The sequence below is a fragment of the Nannospalax galili genome, unplaced genomic scaffold (genome assembly GCF_000622305.1).
Source record: "Nannospalax galili isolate Female #2095 unplaced genomic scaffold, S.galili_v1.0 scaffold417, whole genome shotgun sequence".
NCBI classification, from domain to species: domain Eukaryota; kingdom Metazoa; phylum Chordata; class Mammalia; order Rodentia; family Spalacidae; genus Nannospalax; species Nannospalax galili.
In genome coordinates this window covers 4,825,343-4,843,960 of record NW_008340785.1, presented here as the reverse complement: position 1 = coordinate 4,843,960, position 18,618 = coordinate 4,825,343, and the positions used below count along the sequence as shown (strand labels likewise).

At 40.6% G+C, this 18,618-nt stretch overlaps 1 protein-coding gene across 1 annotated transcript in view; it reads right to left on the bottom strand.

The window, feature by feature from the left end:
• Ros1 (ROS proto-oncogene 1, receptor tyrosine kinase) overlaps positions 1-18,618 on the bottom strand; it is a 170,801-nt gene that overhangs the window by 34,849 nt on the left and 117,334 nt on the right. The window contains exons 30-35 of the mRNA XM_008835788.2: positions 17,264-17,496; positions 16,998-17,171; positions 10,248-10,416; positions 9,118-9,235; positions 3,936-4,126; positions 609-689 (exon numbers count right to left, since the gene is read on the bottom strand). Of these exons, the coding sequence (XP_008834010.1) occupies positions 609-689; positions 3,936-4,126; positions 9,118-9,235; positions 10,248-10,416; positions 16,998-17,171; positions 17,264-17,496 (966 nt within the window). The remainder of the gene's footprint in view (positions 1-608; positions 690-3,935; positions 4,127-9,117; positions 9,236-10,247; positions 10,417-16,997; positions 17,172-17,263; positions 17,497-18,618) is intronic.

Below are 18,618 nucleotides of genomic sequence, written 5' to 3'. Positions count from 1 at the left end.
GAGTGCCTTTGCAAACAGTTGTATCTAAAGTATACTATAAAATGTATACTGGTATATTTCCCATGTTACTTCATGTTCCCAAGTTACTCCTTGATATACTTTGTGTTCAGAATATTCCTCCAATGTGCTTGTGTTAAAGCCTCAGTCCCCAGGTTAACATATTATGATGTAAAGGTAGGACCTAGTGGAAGTCTTGATACTGAGGACATGCTCTTGAAGAGGATAGTGGGGTACCAGTTCCTTCCTAGTGGGGTGCCAGTTCCTTCTTCTATTTCTTCTGCTCCCAGCTGTGAGGAGAGGCATTGCTACATCACAGTCCTGCTGTGATGTACTGCCACACACCCAAAGCAACAGGGCTACTTGATCACGAACCAAAACTGAGCCGAATTAAACCTTCACAATGACAAGAAACTAACACATCCCTTTATCAAGAAAAACATTCACAGAAGTGAGTGGCTATAAAAGAGAAGCCAAGGGCAACACTGTGAAGTTTACGAACATATTTCATCAGGTCATATTTCACATAGGAGATGAGATAAACGAGAGATCAATCAAGCGGTATCATTTGATAAACAGTTTATTACCTATTTGCAGTCTGTGATACTTACCAAAGGTCAATGGGATTGTAACAACCAGAAATACTCCAATTATGATAGTAAGTATAATTGTTTCTGGTATCCAAAAGCCATCTAAGGATATAAAGGAAAAAAATAAATTAATTCACAAAATTAATTGTTCCAATTCTGCCCAAGTACAGACAGTACTTGGCCCGAGCTCCTTCTTACTGGATTTTTTCCAGCCAGTTGTTCAGCAGTTGGCAGTTTGAAGTCAACCACGGTGAAAGTGTGTGCATCATGGAAAATCAAAATCTAAATTGTTGCTTTCCTTTTTTTTAGAAAGCTATTTTACCCACTTATTGAAACTCATCCAATCTCCCAGTTTAAAGTGAATAGGAAAGCATGTACCATCTTTTTAAGGAGTTTAGGACAAAGAAGTCTTTGTCTTCATATATTAAACAGCATTATTTTCCATTATATCTCATATCCATTTAATTCCATAGACCAAGGAGGAATAGCAACATGAAAACACAGTGCAGTCTGTTAATTAATCTGTTTATAGAAGAAACAAGCAGACAGACAAGAGCTTAGCAAACTATGACATGTGGGACAAACCTAAATGAAGATTATTTTTTTGACCTTTAAAAATATTTTTAATTTATTTAATTTATTTTACATGTATAAATGTTTTCCTGCATGTATGTAAGTGTACCACATGTGTGCAATGCATACAGTGGCCCAGAAAAGGGCATCAGATCCCCTGGAATTGGAGTTCCAGACATTGTTAACTTCCACGTGGGTGCTGAGAACCAAACCCAAATCTTCTGCAAGAGCAGCCAGTACTCAACCACTGAGCCATTTCTCCAGGCCCTAGATTTTAAAGTATTTAGGTCAATCAGATTCCAAGGGATGGACTCACCCAAGAGCATTTGGAGAACATAATACTATTTTTTTTTAAAAGAAAAGAAAAATAGGCTAGGCATGGTGGTGGCACAAACCTTTAATCCCAGCACTTGGGAGGCAGAGGCAGGTGGATCTCAAGGCCAGCCTGGTCTACATAGTGAGTTCCAGGACAGCTGGGGCTACAGGGAGACCCTGTCTCAAAAAAGGCCAAAAAAGAAAGAAAGAAAGAAAAGGAGAGAGAGAGAAATAAAAATAAAAAATAAAATGAATAATAAAGACATGAAGTCTGGGAGAGGGTAAGTAGGGTGGAGATAGGGGAAAGAGTCTGACTATGATCAAAATGCATTGTATGAAATTCTCAAAAAATCAGTAAAAACATTTTTTAAAAAGAAGGAGGAGGAAGAAGAGGAGAAGGAGGAGGAGGAGAAAAAGGAGGAGAAGGAAGAGGAGGGGGAGGAGGACATGGAAGCTTGCAGAGAGCAGATGTAGCTGCAAAGCCAAAAATATTTGCTATTTGGCTCTTTTCAGAAAATATCTAGCCAAGTTATTGATAATTAACTGTAATATAAATAATAGTTATTAAAGGTTTGTTCTTTTAATTTTTTAATGGTGTTTCTTATGTTGTATGTGTGCATGTGTGTATATGTGAGGAGGTCAGAAGACAACTTGCAAGAATTCGTTCTCTCCTTCTACCAAGTGGCTCCCAAGGCTCTAACTCAGATCATCAGGCTTGGCAGCAAGTGCCTTTACCAACTGAGCCATTGCTGGCCTAGAATAATTGAAATTTTATGTGAAATATGTGTATAGAATGCAAATAATTCATTTTGCCCAAGATGCATCAGTTAAGTATCATGATGGGTTCCTTTTTGTTAGGTTTCAAAGGCAAGGCTACTCAGTGGGACAGGCAAAGAGAGCAACTGGGATGAATATGAACAAAATACGTTACATACAAGTGTGAAGTGCCATAATGAGACCACTAACTATAATTAATAATGCCAATAAAAAGTCAAAGAGGAAATAAGTGAGATTAAACTTCCCACAAGTGCTGGAGACATAGTTAAGTGATAGAATATTTGCTGTGTATGTGCAAGGCCTAGGTTTTGATCTTTACAGCAACACACACACACACACACACACACCCCACATGCATGCACACGTGCACACATACATCCCACCAACCAGATGAGATCAGAGCACATAATTGGAGTTTACTTTCATTTCATAAGTGTGGTACTTCCTACACACATGAATTCATAAACAGTCATTACTGTAATTACTACAGTTGAAGTATGAAAAACTAAGAGGTAAAATGAAGACAATAAGAAATCAAAGACAAAATTTCTAGCAATATTATACAGGAATAAAGATCAAGACTCAATCTACTCAGAAAAAAATGAAAATAATTTCAATGGCAGAAAAGAAATCCCAGGTGAGGGACACAGGGCAGATGGTGCAGGCTGCTCTTCTAGATTGAAGGAAACACCAAAAGACCAAAGACCTAATGACAAAAGCTATATCACAGGAATAAAACTTGGGAAAAGGTGAACTGGAAACAGGTCATGGGAGGCTTCACATGCCACATTGAGGGCAGTGAATGAAGAGCTGATTCGTGTCTCTCAAAAATGGGCCAAGAGGTCCAGCTTGCACTTCAGCTAAATTAAACGCTAAGTGTGGTTAAGCCATGAGATAGACATGAAAGGAAACTTAAACAAAGAAAGCCAGTGTGGAATTAGGAAGCTGGGAACTTACCAGTTAGAAACTGAGATGCTAAAATCAATTGAACTTGGTTGATTATGTAGAGAGATAAATCAAACATGGCATTGAGGTTTCCAGTTTAGGGGATTAGAAAGATAATGAATGCATCAGGGGCTGGAGAGATGCCTCAGTGGTTAAGAGCACTGGCTCTTAACCTCTTGCAGAGGACTGGGGTTCGATTCTTAGCACCTACATGGCAGCTAACAATTAGGGGACTTGGACACCCTCTTCTCGCTTCCACTGGTATTGCACAACACAGGTGTACTTGCATACATGGAGGCAATACACTCATACACATTAAAAATAAAATACTAAAAAAGAAAGATAATGCATTATAATCCAAATAAGATACAGCATGGATGAGGTAGATGGGAAAGAACATACAGAGTAGTTGGAAGTCTCTTGTACATGAGACAGTACCAGGAATCAACACTCAGGATGAATAAAGGCCAGTTTATAGACAGTCTTGGAAGTCTGGATAGGAGCGTGGAACTTGTGTGGTAGGTATTAGGAATGGCTGGTTATTATTAAGGAGAAAAGTAGTAGAATGAGAATGATGTTTTAGGAAGAACACACCAGATTAACTGAAACATTCAATAGTTTGCATAATGAGCTATTCAGCCACCTTATCTACTGCTAAAGTTAAGGAGATAAATATCCTTTATCATTGAACCTTTATGCATGTAACAAGCTGATGTGTAGACAGATATGGTCACATACCTTCCAATAGTACAACATTCTCACTGATCCCACTGTATTCACCAAAACCAATAGTATTTGCAGCTACTACTCTGAACTGAAATGTTCCTTTCAGATTTTTGGACTTCCATGTGCAAATGCTGCCGCAGGACCCATTAAACGCCATCTTCCACTTTAAACCCTGGTTCTGTGAATCATTTGAAATGCCCTTTCTGCAAAAGAAACAGATTAGTACATACTTTAAGTACATGTAACAATGCAGTGTTATTTCTAGTTGCTCATATAGCACACCAGTGGCAGAGTTCTAGAGCCTCTTTTGCACACTTTACCCTTGATCTCACTTCTGCCGCAATTTGCAGAATCACAGCATAGTTCTAAAGAGTCATCCTAGTGATGGGTGAGCAAACTGTGGTGGTTTGAATAAGAATGTCCCCCATAGGTTCCAAATATTTGAACAGTTTGCCTCCAGTTGGTGGCACTGTTTGGGGAGGCTTTAAGAAATGTGGCCATGCTGGAGAAAGCACTGGAAGCTGGCTTGTGGGATTTCCTGTTTCGCTCTGCTTCTTGTCCCTGCTCAAAGATGTGCTTTCTCCACTTTCTGCTTCGGCCACCTCTGGCCTCCATGCCTTGTCATTAGGGACCCTCTCCTGGAATCGTAAGCCAAATAAATTCTTCCTCCTTGTCATGGTTTGATTCTTCATTGCTGTGACAAAATACTCTGACCAATACCAACTTGGGGAGGAAAGGGTTTATTTGTCTTACATCTCCCAGGTCGCATGCAGTTCATCAGGGAGCCCAAGGTAGGAACTCAGGGCAGGAACCTGGAGACAGGAGCTGGAGCACAGGCCATGGAGGAACGCTGCTTACAGGCTTGCTCCCTTGGCCCCTGCTCAGCCTGCTTTCTTATGCAACACAGGCCCACCTGCCCAGGGGTGGCACCACCCACAATGGGCTGGGCTCCCACATCACTCATCAAGAAGATGCCCTTCAGACATGGCCACAGGCCAGTCCAATAGAGGAAATTCCCCAATTGAGGCTCCCTCAACCCAGGTGTGTCCAAGTTGACACTAAAGCTATCCAGCACACTCCTATAAGTTACCCTGGTCATGGTGTCTTACCACAGCAGCGGAAAAGAAACTAATATACCAACCAACTCAGTCCATCCAAAAGATAAAGAATAATCAATGGCTGAGGGCAAGCTGGTGACACTTTTTACACTGTTTAAAATGCAGGAAATTACTTCTTAATTTCAAACACATAATTACTTCACATTTTTTACCTGGCAAGTTTACATTTTTCCTTTTTAAGCTGTTCTTTTGAATGTGTATGTGTGAGTGTGTGTGGCCTATGTGTATGGTATATATGTACATGTGTGTAAGTATACATACCCATACACATGATGCAGAGGCCACAGGAAGACATTGAGTGTCCTGTTCTAGCACTCTCTCTGCTTTACTCACAAGGTCTCTCTCACTGAGCTTAGCGTTTGGCTGGCAGCCAGCAAGCCACAGAGATCCTCCTGTCTCTATCCCCACAGCACTGTGGTTACAAGAATACAGACGGTCATGCCTGGCTTTTTATGTGGATGCTGAGGATTTGAACATAGGGACTCATGCTTGTACAGCAGCTGCTTCTACCCACTGAGCCATCTCCCAAATCCTTTTGTTTGTCTGATTGGTAAACTGGGTTTTTGAGATCGGGCTATGCTATATAGCCAGGACAGCCTCAAATACATGATCCTCCTACCGTGTCTCCTGACTTCCAGGATTACAGACATGAACTACATGTCCAGCTTATATTCTTCTTAATTTTCCAGAATCTTGTGCCATTTTTAACTTACTTGTTTCATGTATGGACAAAATACAAATCTTAAATTTGAAAGTAAGATAATGCATAAACAGTTCAGCCACCAAAGTTATTATTTATGAGTTCTAAGACTCATTGCTTCCTTTTCTATTGGCCTATGTTCTACCTCAAGCCATTCCACATTGTCCATCATATGAAATGTGAAAGGAGCACAAGATCTGAATTCAAAGCATGAAACTGGAATGACTTTTTACAATACCACTGACTAAAGTCAAGTTCAAGATCTTCTCTGACAAGGAAGAGCAGTGTGGGTCTGAAACTTCTCAAATTACAACAGTTTTAGGACTTTGTATCAAGCCACTGTAAGCTCAGGAGTAGAGAGTAGAAATTATCTGTGATCCTGCTAATTAAGCGGCTGTCCTGGAAAAACAACCAGATTGTGAAGGTGGAGGCTCAGAAGTACAGGGTACGGGAAACAGAAGAGCATCAGAGCAGCAACGACAGTCAGAACTCTCCCTAGGAGCAACACGTCCTCGGAACTAACGAGTAAATCACCGTGACATTCTGCTTTTATATGTTTTATGAAGTCTCAGGTGTTGATAATTTCATTATTTAATCAGGTGACTTAGATCAGAAAAAAAAGTCCCTAGAAATGAGTGGTGTGGCTCTCCACACCTATTGAAGGACAAAAAATGATGAAAACCTCTCACATTAGTTGAGTACCTTCTGTTTACAATACACCATAGTGGAGTTTTGCCATGTTTCGTTTCCTTGAGTTTTCACAGCCCAAAGACAGAGACATCATTATTCTCATTTCATAGGCAGGAAAACTTAAGTTTCAGGGAAAAAAAAATCAGTAAGGGTTTAAACATGGTTGGTTACTGAACTAAATAACATCTCCCCTAAATCCATACCTGCTCAAACTGTGAATGTGATCTTGATTGGAAATAAGGTCTTGACATGTCAAGTTAAGATGAAAATATACTAGATTAGAGTGGACCCCAGTTCAATGGCTAGTGCCCTTTTAGAAAAGGGAAATATGGACCCAGAAACTCACAGACAAGATCATGTGATGTTGGAGAAGAGATTGGAGTAAAACACCAAGTCAAACAATTCCAAAGGTTTCAGTCCACTACAAGAAGCTAAGACAAGGCAAGAAAAGTCTTCCCTAGAACTCAAAAGGAATCATGGTCCTCCTTGACACCCTGATGTCAGTCCTCCAGTCACCAGAACTATAAGAGGGAATTTCTATGGCTTTGAGCTACTGAGTTGGTGCACTTTGTTAAAGACAGTTCCAGGAAGCTAACTGAGCCTGTTCAGCTTCCCAAGTTCACAGACTTTCCACTGCCTCTGCACCATCAGCAAGAACACAGCGTCATCACCGGGTGTGGTGATAACGGCCTGTAATCCCATCACTTGGAGGGCTGAAGCAGTAGAATCAGGAGTTCAGTGTCATCCTTGGCTATGTGAAGGGCTCATGGCTAGCCAGAGCTACATGAGACCCTGTCTCAAAAAAACTTAAAATAAAAAAGAAGGCCTTAAGATGTAGCTCAGTGGGCTGAAGTGATGGCTTAGTGGTTAAGAGCACTTGCTGTTCCTGCTAAAGACCTGGGTTCAGTTCCCAACACCCACATGGCAGCTAACAACTACCAGTAACTTCAGTTGCAGAGGCTCTAACACCTTCTTCTGGATTCTGTAGGCATTACACGACATGGATGCATTTATATACCTGCAGGCAAAATATTCATACACAAAATAAAAATAAATAAATCAAAGATGTAGTTTAGGTGGTAGAATCCTTGCCTAAGATACATAAAGCCCTGAATTTGATCTCCAGCACCACGTGAATCAGGTAGAGTGGCACACGCCTGTAATCCCAATAGTTGGGAAGTACAGGCAGAAAAATCATAAGTTCAAGGTCATCCTCCACTACATAGCATGTTCAAGACTAGCTGGGATACATGAGACCTCCTCAGCTCTAAAAAAAAAAAAAAAAAAAAGCTGAAAAAAAAGAAAAAAGATCACAGAGACAAGCTGGGCTGGGGCTTAGTGGCATAGGCTTGTAATCCCCACTACCCTGAAATCCAAGATGGGAAGATCACAAGTTCAAATCCTGCCTGAGCTACAGAGTAAGTTCAAGGCCAATCTGGACAACTTAGTAAGTACTGATTTCAAAATGTAAAAAGATGGTTGGTCATATAGCTCAGTGGTAGAGTTCTTGCTTGTTCTAGGCCCGAAGCCCGAGGTTCAATCCCTAAGACTAGGAAAAGCAAAGCAAAAAAAGAGCTCAGACTCTAACTAGAATGTCCTCACTCAAGAGTTCACTTAAGACTTCATTTGCCATCTACAGTGTTGATATTATAGTATCAATAGTGGAGACCAAGGACAAAGGTATGCAAACTATTTACATGAAATTCTACATTCAAGGTCACATTAAAGGGGTCCTAGCAAGAACCATGCTGTGGCCTAGCTGCTGAACACACCGTTACAGTCATAGGTCACCAAGATAGTTTTATTAAGTAGAAGATGTTTTACTATGCATGAAAAATAGTAACAAAAAAATTCACAAAGATTTCAATCAGAAATATAGGCAAAGGAATTTTCTAACATGAGCAAAATATTTTTTAAGGTTCTGAGACTGCCAGAGAAAGATGAAGCAAAAATAGATCTAAAGCTCAAGTTGCCAGGACTATAATTATGGAAGTGACTTTTGTCCTTGGAGCTACTTAAAAGATGGCTTCATAGTCCCGTGAGGGGAGTGTCTTTGGAATTTGGAATTCTTCCCTCAAGCTGGCATGAAGTCAGTCCTTCAAGCCAGTTATGGTTCACTGAGCTCCCCACACTGGCCATATCTGAAGGTGCATGTGCTTATTAGCTGCTGGTTTTCATCGACAGCACATTCTCAGTTGTTTGGGACACACTGCAAACTATTACCCTCACAACACACAGAAAAAGCCACATGGCCTATTTGACTCCACGTCATTTCAGCCCTGTGCCTAATTTTACATTCTGAAAAATATTGAGCTTTTTGCCACTTCTCACCCAACTATTCAACTTTGCTAAAATGAATTATCAGGAATTTACATGCATCCTGTTTGACATCAAACATCAGCCCAGCTTCCCAAGCAGACATTAAGCATATATTCGTTGCATGAAGCATGTTGAATGATTTCTCTGAAGATTTCATGAGTTGTTGCAGATTTCTGAGAATGATGTGTGCTTTATACAGTACCAAGACTGACCTTTAGGAATTGAACAAAGAACATAATAAAGCAGACAAAAATCCTTAAAGATTCTGTTTCTATTAAATGTATTTTTACAAATGTTGCTACATTAGATGACCTTATAATTAACTACTTAGCTCTTTGTTGTGTATGAAACATTTTTGGAAACATACCTGATCTCAAGGATATAGTACATCAGTCTACTTCCATTATCTTCAGCTTTTTCCCACTGGATTGAATTTTTACTCCCTTCTAATAGTTCAGGAATGCCTGGTTTACTCGGTACTCCAGCTTTGGGGGAAAAGGAAAGAATTGATTGAATGTCAGAAGTATTCAACATTTTACGTAGGAGTTTTCTCTGGATATTCTGATAGACGTGCATGGTATGTGTGTTTGTGTGTGTGTGAATACACGTGTAGGAGCACATGGCCATGTATGACTGTGCATGTATTTTCACACATGTGGAAGCCAGAAACCAACTTCAGGCTTTGTTGCAGCTTGCTTTTTTGAGACAGAGTCTCCCACTGGTCTGGGGCTCATGCATTAGGCGAGGCTGGCTAGTCAGCAAGCCCCAGGGATCCACCTGTCTCTTCCTCTATGGTGCTCAGACAGCAAATGTGCCACCACAACCAGCTTTTTTACCTGAGCTCTGGGGGTTGAACTCAGGTCCCCATTTTAGAACAGCAAGCACTTTATGGACTAAGGCATCTCCCCAGCCAGAAGTACATATTTTAAGTGAATATCTGCAACTTTTATTAGTGATGGATTAGGTAGATTAATGATGAGATTAATCATATATCTCAGTGTGACACAAAATAAGCGATAAATACAAATAAAACTATCAAAAACTTTTGGAGCATTTTGCCCTCTGCTCTTACAGGGATCAACTTCAAGTTACAGTTTACCTTTCAGAGTGCTAATTAACTAAACAGACTTGCAAAGCTTTTGTTCTTTTTTGTTTTTCATTTTTGGCATCTCAACTACAGAACTCATTTTGCAAGTTTTCTTGTGCACTCGGTTACCTTATCTATACGCAGTTCTCTCTCCAAACAGAATATGGCTGGAGCATCAGAATTCTGAAAGGAGAAATAATGTTGCTCACCTAGCTCAGGCTCCACAAGCCCAGGCCAGCATGAGCCTGTTCCTGCCTATAAAGACTTCTGACTCCTCAATTTCTTTAATTAAAATAGTAATGATTCTCTTCTAAGAACACATTTGAGCTTCTAGGATTGGTGAAATTGGGAGTTGAAGAAAGACTGGAGATTCTTATATCATGCAGAGCAGAAAGTATGCTGACTCTCACCTCTGGTCCTGAAGCTTTCTGGACTGGAGGAGCTGTTTTCTCCTGTCACATAGACCACCACTACACGAACATTATAAGAAGTAGAAGGCTGTAGATCTGTGATGTTGCAAACATAAGCTGGGCCTTGGCTGCATGAAGCTTTGATGCAGTAAAACTCATTGTATTTCCACTAGACAAAAAATATAAGATTTTTATTCTTCTTGGAAAATCATAGATACAGAAATTGTTTAAACATAAATTTACTTTCTGTTAAGACATAAGAACTTCATTATAGCTGTTTAAAATGTTTTATTTATTATTTTTATTTTATGTGTATGAGCGTGTTGCCTGCATGTGTGTAAGTGCACTTGTATTGTGCAATGACCAAGGAAATCAAAAGAGGGCATCAGATCCCCTGGAACTGGAGTTACAGATGGTTGTTAGCCACCATGTTGTTATTGGGAATTGAATCTGGGTCCTCTACAAGAGCAGTCAGTGCTCTTAACCAGTGAGTCATCTCTCCAACCCCTTTTATAGATGCTTAATTCTAAATATTACCTTAATGACAAGCTATAACTAACCTAAACAACAACTTTTAGCATAAGCAGAAGGTAGAGTGCACACTCCTGACTTCGTATCATGGGGAAGATTCAGAGTTGTTGTTGTCCTTAAATGAAGATACTCACATGAAACCAGAAGGCTGTGCTGGTAGCTCTCAGTGGAGGAAAGTGGTGGAACGAAGCAAGTATACCTTCAAGTCCACAGATTTCCTCTTTTTTAAGTAGCAATAATTTTACATATTTTGATTCTTTAAAGAAGTCCAGAGACAAACTGAAACATCTGGTGTTTTCCTCCTAATACCCTCTTCAGATATGTGACAGCCATTCTTTATATTTATACATGGGAACTCTATATCCCCAAAGAGGGAGATTCTTGCCCACTATCACACAGACATGCTGCAGCAAGGGTAGAAGTTAAACATAGGAAACTTTGCTTCCACTCTGCTTTAGACATTAGTCTTTAAGTATAGCTCTGTGAAACTTCCTTCTCTGTGGAATTGCTTTTTAAATATGCATATTTGGGTCATTAAAAATCACTATTTGAAAATATTGAAATATTGAATTTTTTTTTCCATTTGCACAAATAGGAAAGACAAAGATGTGGCATTTTATCAAGAGTTCTTAGTGTATTTTCCTTGGTAGAGTTTCCTAAGAAGGTCACTTTCCATAAATAAACTTTACTTTGCATCTCCTCTTTCATTCAGCCCTCACGAGGTCATGTCATTTCACTAGACAGACACTTTCCATTCATTTCTTATTAAGTTAGGAATAGCCTCTACTGAAATTACAAGAAATAGATCACTACATTACAAAAAGAAATGGGGGATCAGGGAAGGAATGAGGCAATAAATAGAAATGCTGATATTTCTGTTTCTGCCTGTTGTAAACTCACAAATGCACCAGTCCCAGTGAGACATGCATGAATCAGACACATTCAATATGCAATATATGCTCCAACTGAATGTGTGTGTGAGAGAGAGAGACAGAGATAGAGACAGAGACAGAGAGACAGAGAGACAAAGAGAGACACAGACAGAGGCAGGGAGAGAGTCAGAGACAGAGAATTCCTAGCTAAAAATGTTAGGCCTTTAGGTCCTGCCTCAATGATATGGCACATGTTACCTTAAGTGACTGGGCTAGGTGACTCAATACTCTACATCATCTGGAAATCATCAAAGCTCCTGAAAGGCAGGGGAGATGTTTACCCAGAGGACTTGCTGGAAAACTGGCAGAGGATAAGCCTTGCTGTGGCAGTGAATGTTCTGGGCAAACCATCAATTGGAGAGCTGCTATGGGCTATCCCAGAAAATCACAAAGAAGTCAGGACCTTCCGTTTGTAGAAGCCAACAAGTGTAGGGATGAAGGCTACCCCAGAGGGATCATCAAGCTATTTGGGTAGTTTGGAGGAATGTATAGACCAAAATTTTTATACATTATATATACATATATATGTATATATAATCGAGATCTAGATGAAAATTTAGCTGAGGTGCTGAGGATGTAACGAAGTTGGTAGAGTGCCTGTCCATCACCCATGAAGCCCTAGGTTTGGTCCCTAGGATCATAAACCTACGGTGGCAGTGCATACCTGTAACCTTAGCATGCAGGGGGTGGGGGCAGGAGAACTGAGAGCTCAAGGTCATCTTCAACTACACAAAGAACTCAAGGCCAGCCTGGAGTATAGAATGCCTTATCTAAAAATAAATAAATAAATAAATAAATAAATCCTTAGCTTAGTGTTCTAATGACATAAGGAAATTGTGTCAAAGTAACAAATTTGTTATGTTCTTCTTTCATTTCTAAACAAAATATTAATTAAAAGGTTACCTATCTCCCCTAATCACTAACCCTCTCAGAATATGAGTGTAGAGGAAGATTGCCAGCAATCCTGTCATTAAGAGACAGAATTAAATTGCTCAAAAGAGAAGGGGCCTTCTGGCTAGAAGCCATCCATCCACCCTCAGAGCCACAGCCTTCTATTCTGCCCATCCATCAATATCTAGAGAAGGTCACACATGCAGAAATGACCATATCATGCATTTTTTACTTCATGATATACTATTTTGTAACAGGGTTTCACTATGCAGCCCAGGATGGCCTCAAACTCATGATTCTCCTGCCTCCTCCTTCCAAATGCTTGAATTACAACTGTCTACCACCATATTTGATGCAGCTTTGTGATTTTCTAAATGGTCTATGAGAAACCTGTATTGGAAAAGTGGGAAAACATGACATACAGAAGCCAAAGCATTGCCCAGAAGTCATGACTGAACAGGAGGTCCATGCCTGCTATCTTCCCCAGGCTTTGATGAATGGGGTGGGTGACTAAATGACTCATGTTCCTTCCATGGACAGCACCCAAGTAGGGCTGCTTTAGGAATATGTCAGCTCTGGGGCTCTCCTGTGCTAGTCTGGTGGCATATGAGTCATTGTGACATCTATCTGAGTCTCTTTCCTCATAAGGAAAGGGAGATACTAGAGTATTATTAGCCCTAACATCTTCCCCAGTTCATTTCCACCATCTGGGAAATGAAGCTAGCATGCCTCCCCTTGAGTTTACACTGAACTGCATTGAGCTTATTTATGTAGTTGTCCAAAAAGAATAACTCTCCAATTTATCCATTAGTCTCATTTTTGTAAAGTCACCATTTTTAAATAGGTCATAAATCATCAAAACATATTCAATGGGAAAAATCCAATTAAACTATGATTTTTTTTGTTTTATCAGCCCCAATACTCCATGTTCCATCTTCTCAGTCTTAACTAAAAAGTACAAAATCATTATAGTAAATTTTTTAATTAATTTATTTTTTATTTTGTGTGTATGAGTATATTACTTGCATGTATGTAAGTGCACCCATGTCATGCAGTGCCTGTGGAGGTCAGAAGAGGGCATTGCATCCCCTGGAAATGGAGTTACAGATGGTTGTTAGCCACCATGTGGGTGCTGGGAACCAAACCCGGATCCTCTGCAAGAACAGCCAGTGCTCTTAACCTCTGAGTCATCTCTTCAGCCCTTTTATAGTAAACTTTAAAAACCTACCAGGAGAAAGGGGACCATGAGGTGGGAAAAAGAGATTTTTGAGGAGCAAATGAAAAGCATGAAACAGGGCTTATGATTTGAGAGATGAATGGGGACCAGCAAGAAGGGCATAGAGGAGAACAGTGGACAGGGGGTGGATAAGAACAAAGTATAACAATATACATGTATGAAAACCCATAATGAAACACATTACTTTGTATGCTAACTTAAAATTAGTTTAAGCAGAAGGAGTAATACTGTAGGTTTAGGCATGGATAGGGGCTGGAGGATAGGGGAGAGATGGAGGTTGGATGAGCATTAACCAAAACTAAGGATGTATGAAAAGCTTTATGAAAACCCACAACTTGGTAATTTAAAAATATTTATTTGCTTATTTTTATTTTATATGTATGAGTGTTTTGCCTGTATGTGTGTAAGTGCACCCATGTCATGCAATGCCCACAGAGACCAGAGGGCATCAGATCCCCTGGAACTAGAGTTAAGGACTGTTGTTAGTCACCATGTGGATGCTGAGAATCAAACCCAGGTCCTCTGCAAGAGCAGTCGATGCTATTAACCACTGAGTCATAGCTCCAGCTCAATGTTTGGGATTGGGGGGGGGTCTTTTTGAGTCAGGGTCTCTCCCAGCTAGCCTGGAACTCACTATATAGACTAGGCTGGCCTCGAACTCATGGAGATCCCCCTGTCTCTGACGCCCAAGTGCTGAGATTAAAGGTGTGTGCCACCATGCCTGGCTTCTATTTTTTTGTTGTTTTTTGTTTTTGTTTTTGTTTGTTTTTTGTTGTTGTTTTTATTTTGTTTTTGGTTTTTTTTTGTTTTTTTTTTTTGGTCTTTTTGAGACAGGGTCTCCCTGTAGCCCTGTTTTGTTTTTTTAAAGAGAGTTTGAACAGAGGTACATTCCATGGGTGGATAATGCAGCTCCCAGAAGCCATGGATCATTCAAAGAAAATCCAGTTATAGTGCCAGGTATAGGCTACCTCCCTATGAATTATTGATCAGGGTAACACTAGAGGTCCCCAAAACAGTATAGACTATTGCCATTGTTTTTAGTTGACCACCAGAACTACATGATAGGATCTTATTGCTGAAGATATCACACACACTTTGGTTGCAGGACATAGAGAAATCAAGCTGGAACTGACTTGGAAACTTCCTCCTGCTGGCTAGCTTTCACAGCAACAAGGTGTTATGAATGCTTCTGGGAGAGAAAAGTCACCAGCAGTCTCACCTAGTGGCAGATCCTGCATGCTACAATACTTATCTATCACAAGATGCACCTGCTGGTGCAACAGTGGCATGAAGGCTATGGGGATGACCACTTTCTGATTGGAATTGAGACCTACTCCACAGAAGAGAATTCATGCCTGATACTATAAATTTGGTCAAAAGCCCATGACTGGTGAGCCCACAGCCCCTACCAGGGAGCCTACTCCTGCTGTTTCGCTAAATGGACATGTTGTCAAACTACCTTCTAAATATTTATATTTATGCCCGTAGATTAGTGTTGCTTCCTACCTTGGTCAAAGAAGCTTTTTTTTTTCTGTGGGGGGCATCAGATAGCACAAATACTCTTAACTGGTCAAAGTGCTGAACATAAGTGACTGTTGAATACTCACCCTGAAACAGGATATCCATAGCAGCAGCACCACCACCATAACCACCCGCTCCCCAAGGCTGAAGGAACATTGTAGAAGATGGGGAAGAAAAAAATGTAAGAGCCAGAGGATGAGAAGGAGTGCTGTGAAACACTGTCTTCTAGACATGACATGGTCTGTACACTCACGAATTCACAGCAGCTCTGGTTACCTGCACAAGGCCTGCACAAAATGGAGCCTGTCAACATTCCAGCATAGCCGGGGAAGCGTCACACAAGACCCCAACCCTAGCTGAGGAGCTATTGATAGTTAAAGGCTGCTGGGGGAAGAGGAATCATGTTTCATTTTCATCAGGGATATGGCCACTGGTAAATTGACATGATCCAGTAAAGTACCCCTCACCCATGCACATGCAAAAAAACTAATTAGACCCAGAGGGTTATCATTTTCAAAGACATGAAAGTATGAGGGGACATGTTGGGAAGAAGGCACTTCAAGAGGGAAATGGGGGATAAGAGATGATAATGAGGGGTTAAGATGATCAAAATATATTACAAACACATGACATTATCAAGTGAATTTTTTTTCATTAATTTTTAAAATGACTTTTAAAGAAAGTGGCTCCTTGACAGTTGTTTGCTTTAGGTAACTACAAAACAAGATAACTTTAGACAGAGTTTACAAATGTGCAGGCATGCATGCAACTATATGATAGTGAAAATGACAAATAACAATAATAAAACCTTAATAATCTATTCCCAGTTTACCCTATGAAAGTCAATGTGGACTTTCCTTAGCAGTGAATTATTCAAATTAATTGATGTTTTAAAAGTCAGTGGATATTTAGGTAGTGGTTAAGGCATGAAGAATTTTTAATAAAAAAAATTTCAATTTTATGAAGCAACATCAAACTAGTTTTGGAAAGCAGTTTATACTTTATTTCTCTTCTGTTGCTGTACTATCTTTAAAGGACGGAAAGGATGCTCCTAAACAGAGTTTGAACTTTCTGTTTGTTCGTTTACTATGTATTTTCATAGAAAACATCAAATTGTTATTGATTTTAAACCAGAAAGCCAGGTTGAAAATGTCTAAACTAAGTTTACTTAGTTGATAATTACTATTTTTAATATTTCATCTAATATTTTAATATTATAAAATTAATTAACTGTAACATAGAGGTTTACATGACTCCTTTTAAGAGCAAATTCATTATATTTATTTATTTTGTGTTTTGTCTGTGTATGTGTGTGGGTGTGCATGTTTCAAGACGTATGTGTGGAGTCAGAGGACAACTTGCAGGAGTTGGTGCTCTCCTTCCATTATGTGGGTTCCCAGGATCAAACTCAAGTCCCCAGATTTGATAGCAAGTGCCTTTGCCCACAGAGCCATTTTACCAGCCCTTAAGCATGAATCAAATTCTGGGCACTCTTTCTGGCAGTTCTCCTAGATAACTTACTGCTTCTCATGCCAAATATGAGCACTCTTGATTTATACAAAAGAACATTTTATTCATACTAAAAGTCTTTCCAGCTTATTCTATGTCCTAAAAAAAGGATCTGCATTAAAAGTCTACCTTCTGGAGTTCAAACCAGAATCTGATGAGGTTAACATTAGATGGAGCCTTCCAATCTAATTGCAGACTAGTATTTTGTGGAACCAAGGCAGGTTTCTCTGGTGTGTCAAACATTTTGACAATGACAGGATGACTCTCAGCACACCACATTTCCTCTGAATGGCAGGCCAGAACCTTTTTGTTTAAAAAAAAAAAAAAAGTTGTTTAGTTCTCTCAAAACATGAACTTTAACATGGCCATTAGAAAGCACCCAGTACACTCAGTACCTTCAACACATACAGCTGTCCACCAGACAGTCTAGGCACAAGGAGAGCAAGCCTGCTGCTTGGAAATTCACTTTGTCTTAAAGGAGTCTCAGGAATCGGAGCCAAGTGTGACACAAGCAGCTGGTAGCGAACTGACTCCTTAGGTCCATTTGGCTTCTGTGATTCTCTCCAGAATATATGGAAACTGGTGTCTGACAGCACAGTTGCATTGATGTAACAAACAGCCCCAGGTACTGAAATAAATAGCAACAAAGGATAACGGGCATTGCAACAGCACTAAAAGGGGGCAGAAGCAGAGTCAGCTGTGGCACAGTGCTGTCACGTGAGTAGGATGCGAAGCAGAGGACCAGAGGAAAATCAGTCTCTTACCTAGCGAAAGCCAGCGGGCCGCCCAAGAGGATGGCGCCTACCTTTGCCTAATGACCAAATTATTCTCTGACCCCAGATCAAGGACACAGCCAATGATGAACTACGGAATTTGGATGAGTTTTGCAGATATCAGCAGAAACAACTGAAAGAAACGATCTCCACACTCAGATTCTAGGTCTACCGACCGTCTTTAAGACAGTGAAGCTGTGTTACTCTAGCTCACAGAGGGCTCCGAACATTTCACATGATGTCTTGGTTTTCCTACCTCACAGCAGGCACACAGACTTAGGAGAACATGGAAAGAGAGTGACCCCGTGTGGCCAGGCTACAGAATGAACTTCTTGGTTACATTAAGTTTTGATGTTTCATTTCCTAGTTTCTTTGAGTTTTGCAGGACTTTTATTCAGCGTCTTCAAGGGTTAGAGCAAGGGTCAGGTTGCTCAAGTGTTTTTCCACAAGCTCACTATTCTTATTAAAATTTAAAAGGTCCCAAGACCTACAGGCCCCTCTCTCCGGGGTAAGTCAATCACCCCCTCCCTGCCTTGACTCCCCCAGCCTCATTCACCCTCCCATCTCCCCTACCAGTCTCTCCTCCTAGTCTGGGTCCTGTCCTATTCCTTCTCTTGGTGCTCCAGATACCTGGGGAACCACCACTGCTTCTTCTTGATCCTTTGCACCCAGAGCAACTCAGTTCCTTCTCAGGTCCCCAGGAGCACTGCTTCTGGGCCTGGCCCCACCTTCATCTCCCTCTGCTTCCCTGGGTCTGCACAACCCGCCACCTTCTTTCCTGGACGCTGGGCTGACCTTTCCTCTTCCTGATCCTTTGCATCCAGACCAACCCAGCTCCTCAGTGCAGTCCCCAGGAGCCCTTGGAGCCGCTTCCAACTCCTATCTTCCTTTGCATCTATGGGTGACACAGACACCAGCTGCCCTAGACCAGCATCTTTTCTGGGCCAGGCTCCCAGGCCAGTCCAACCCCCAAATTC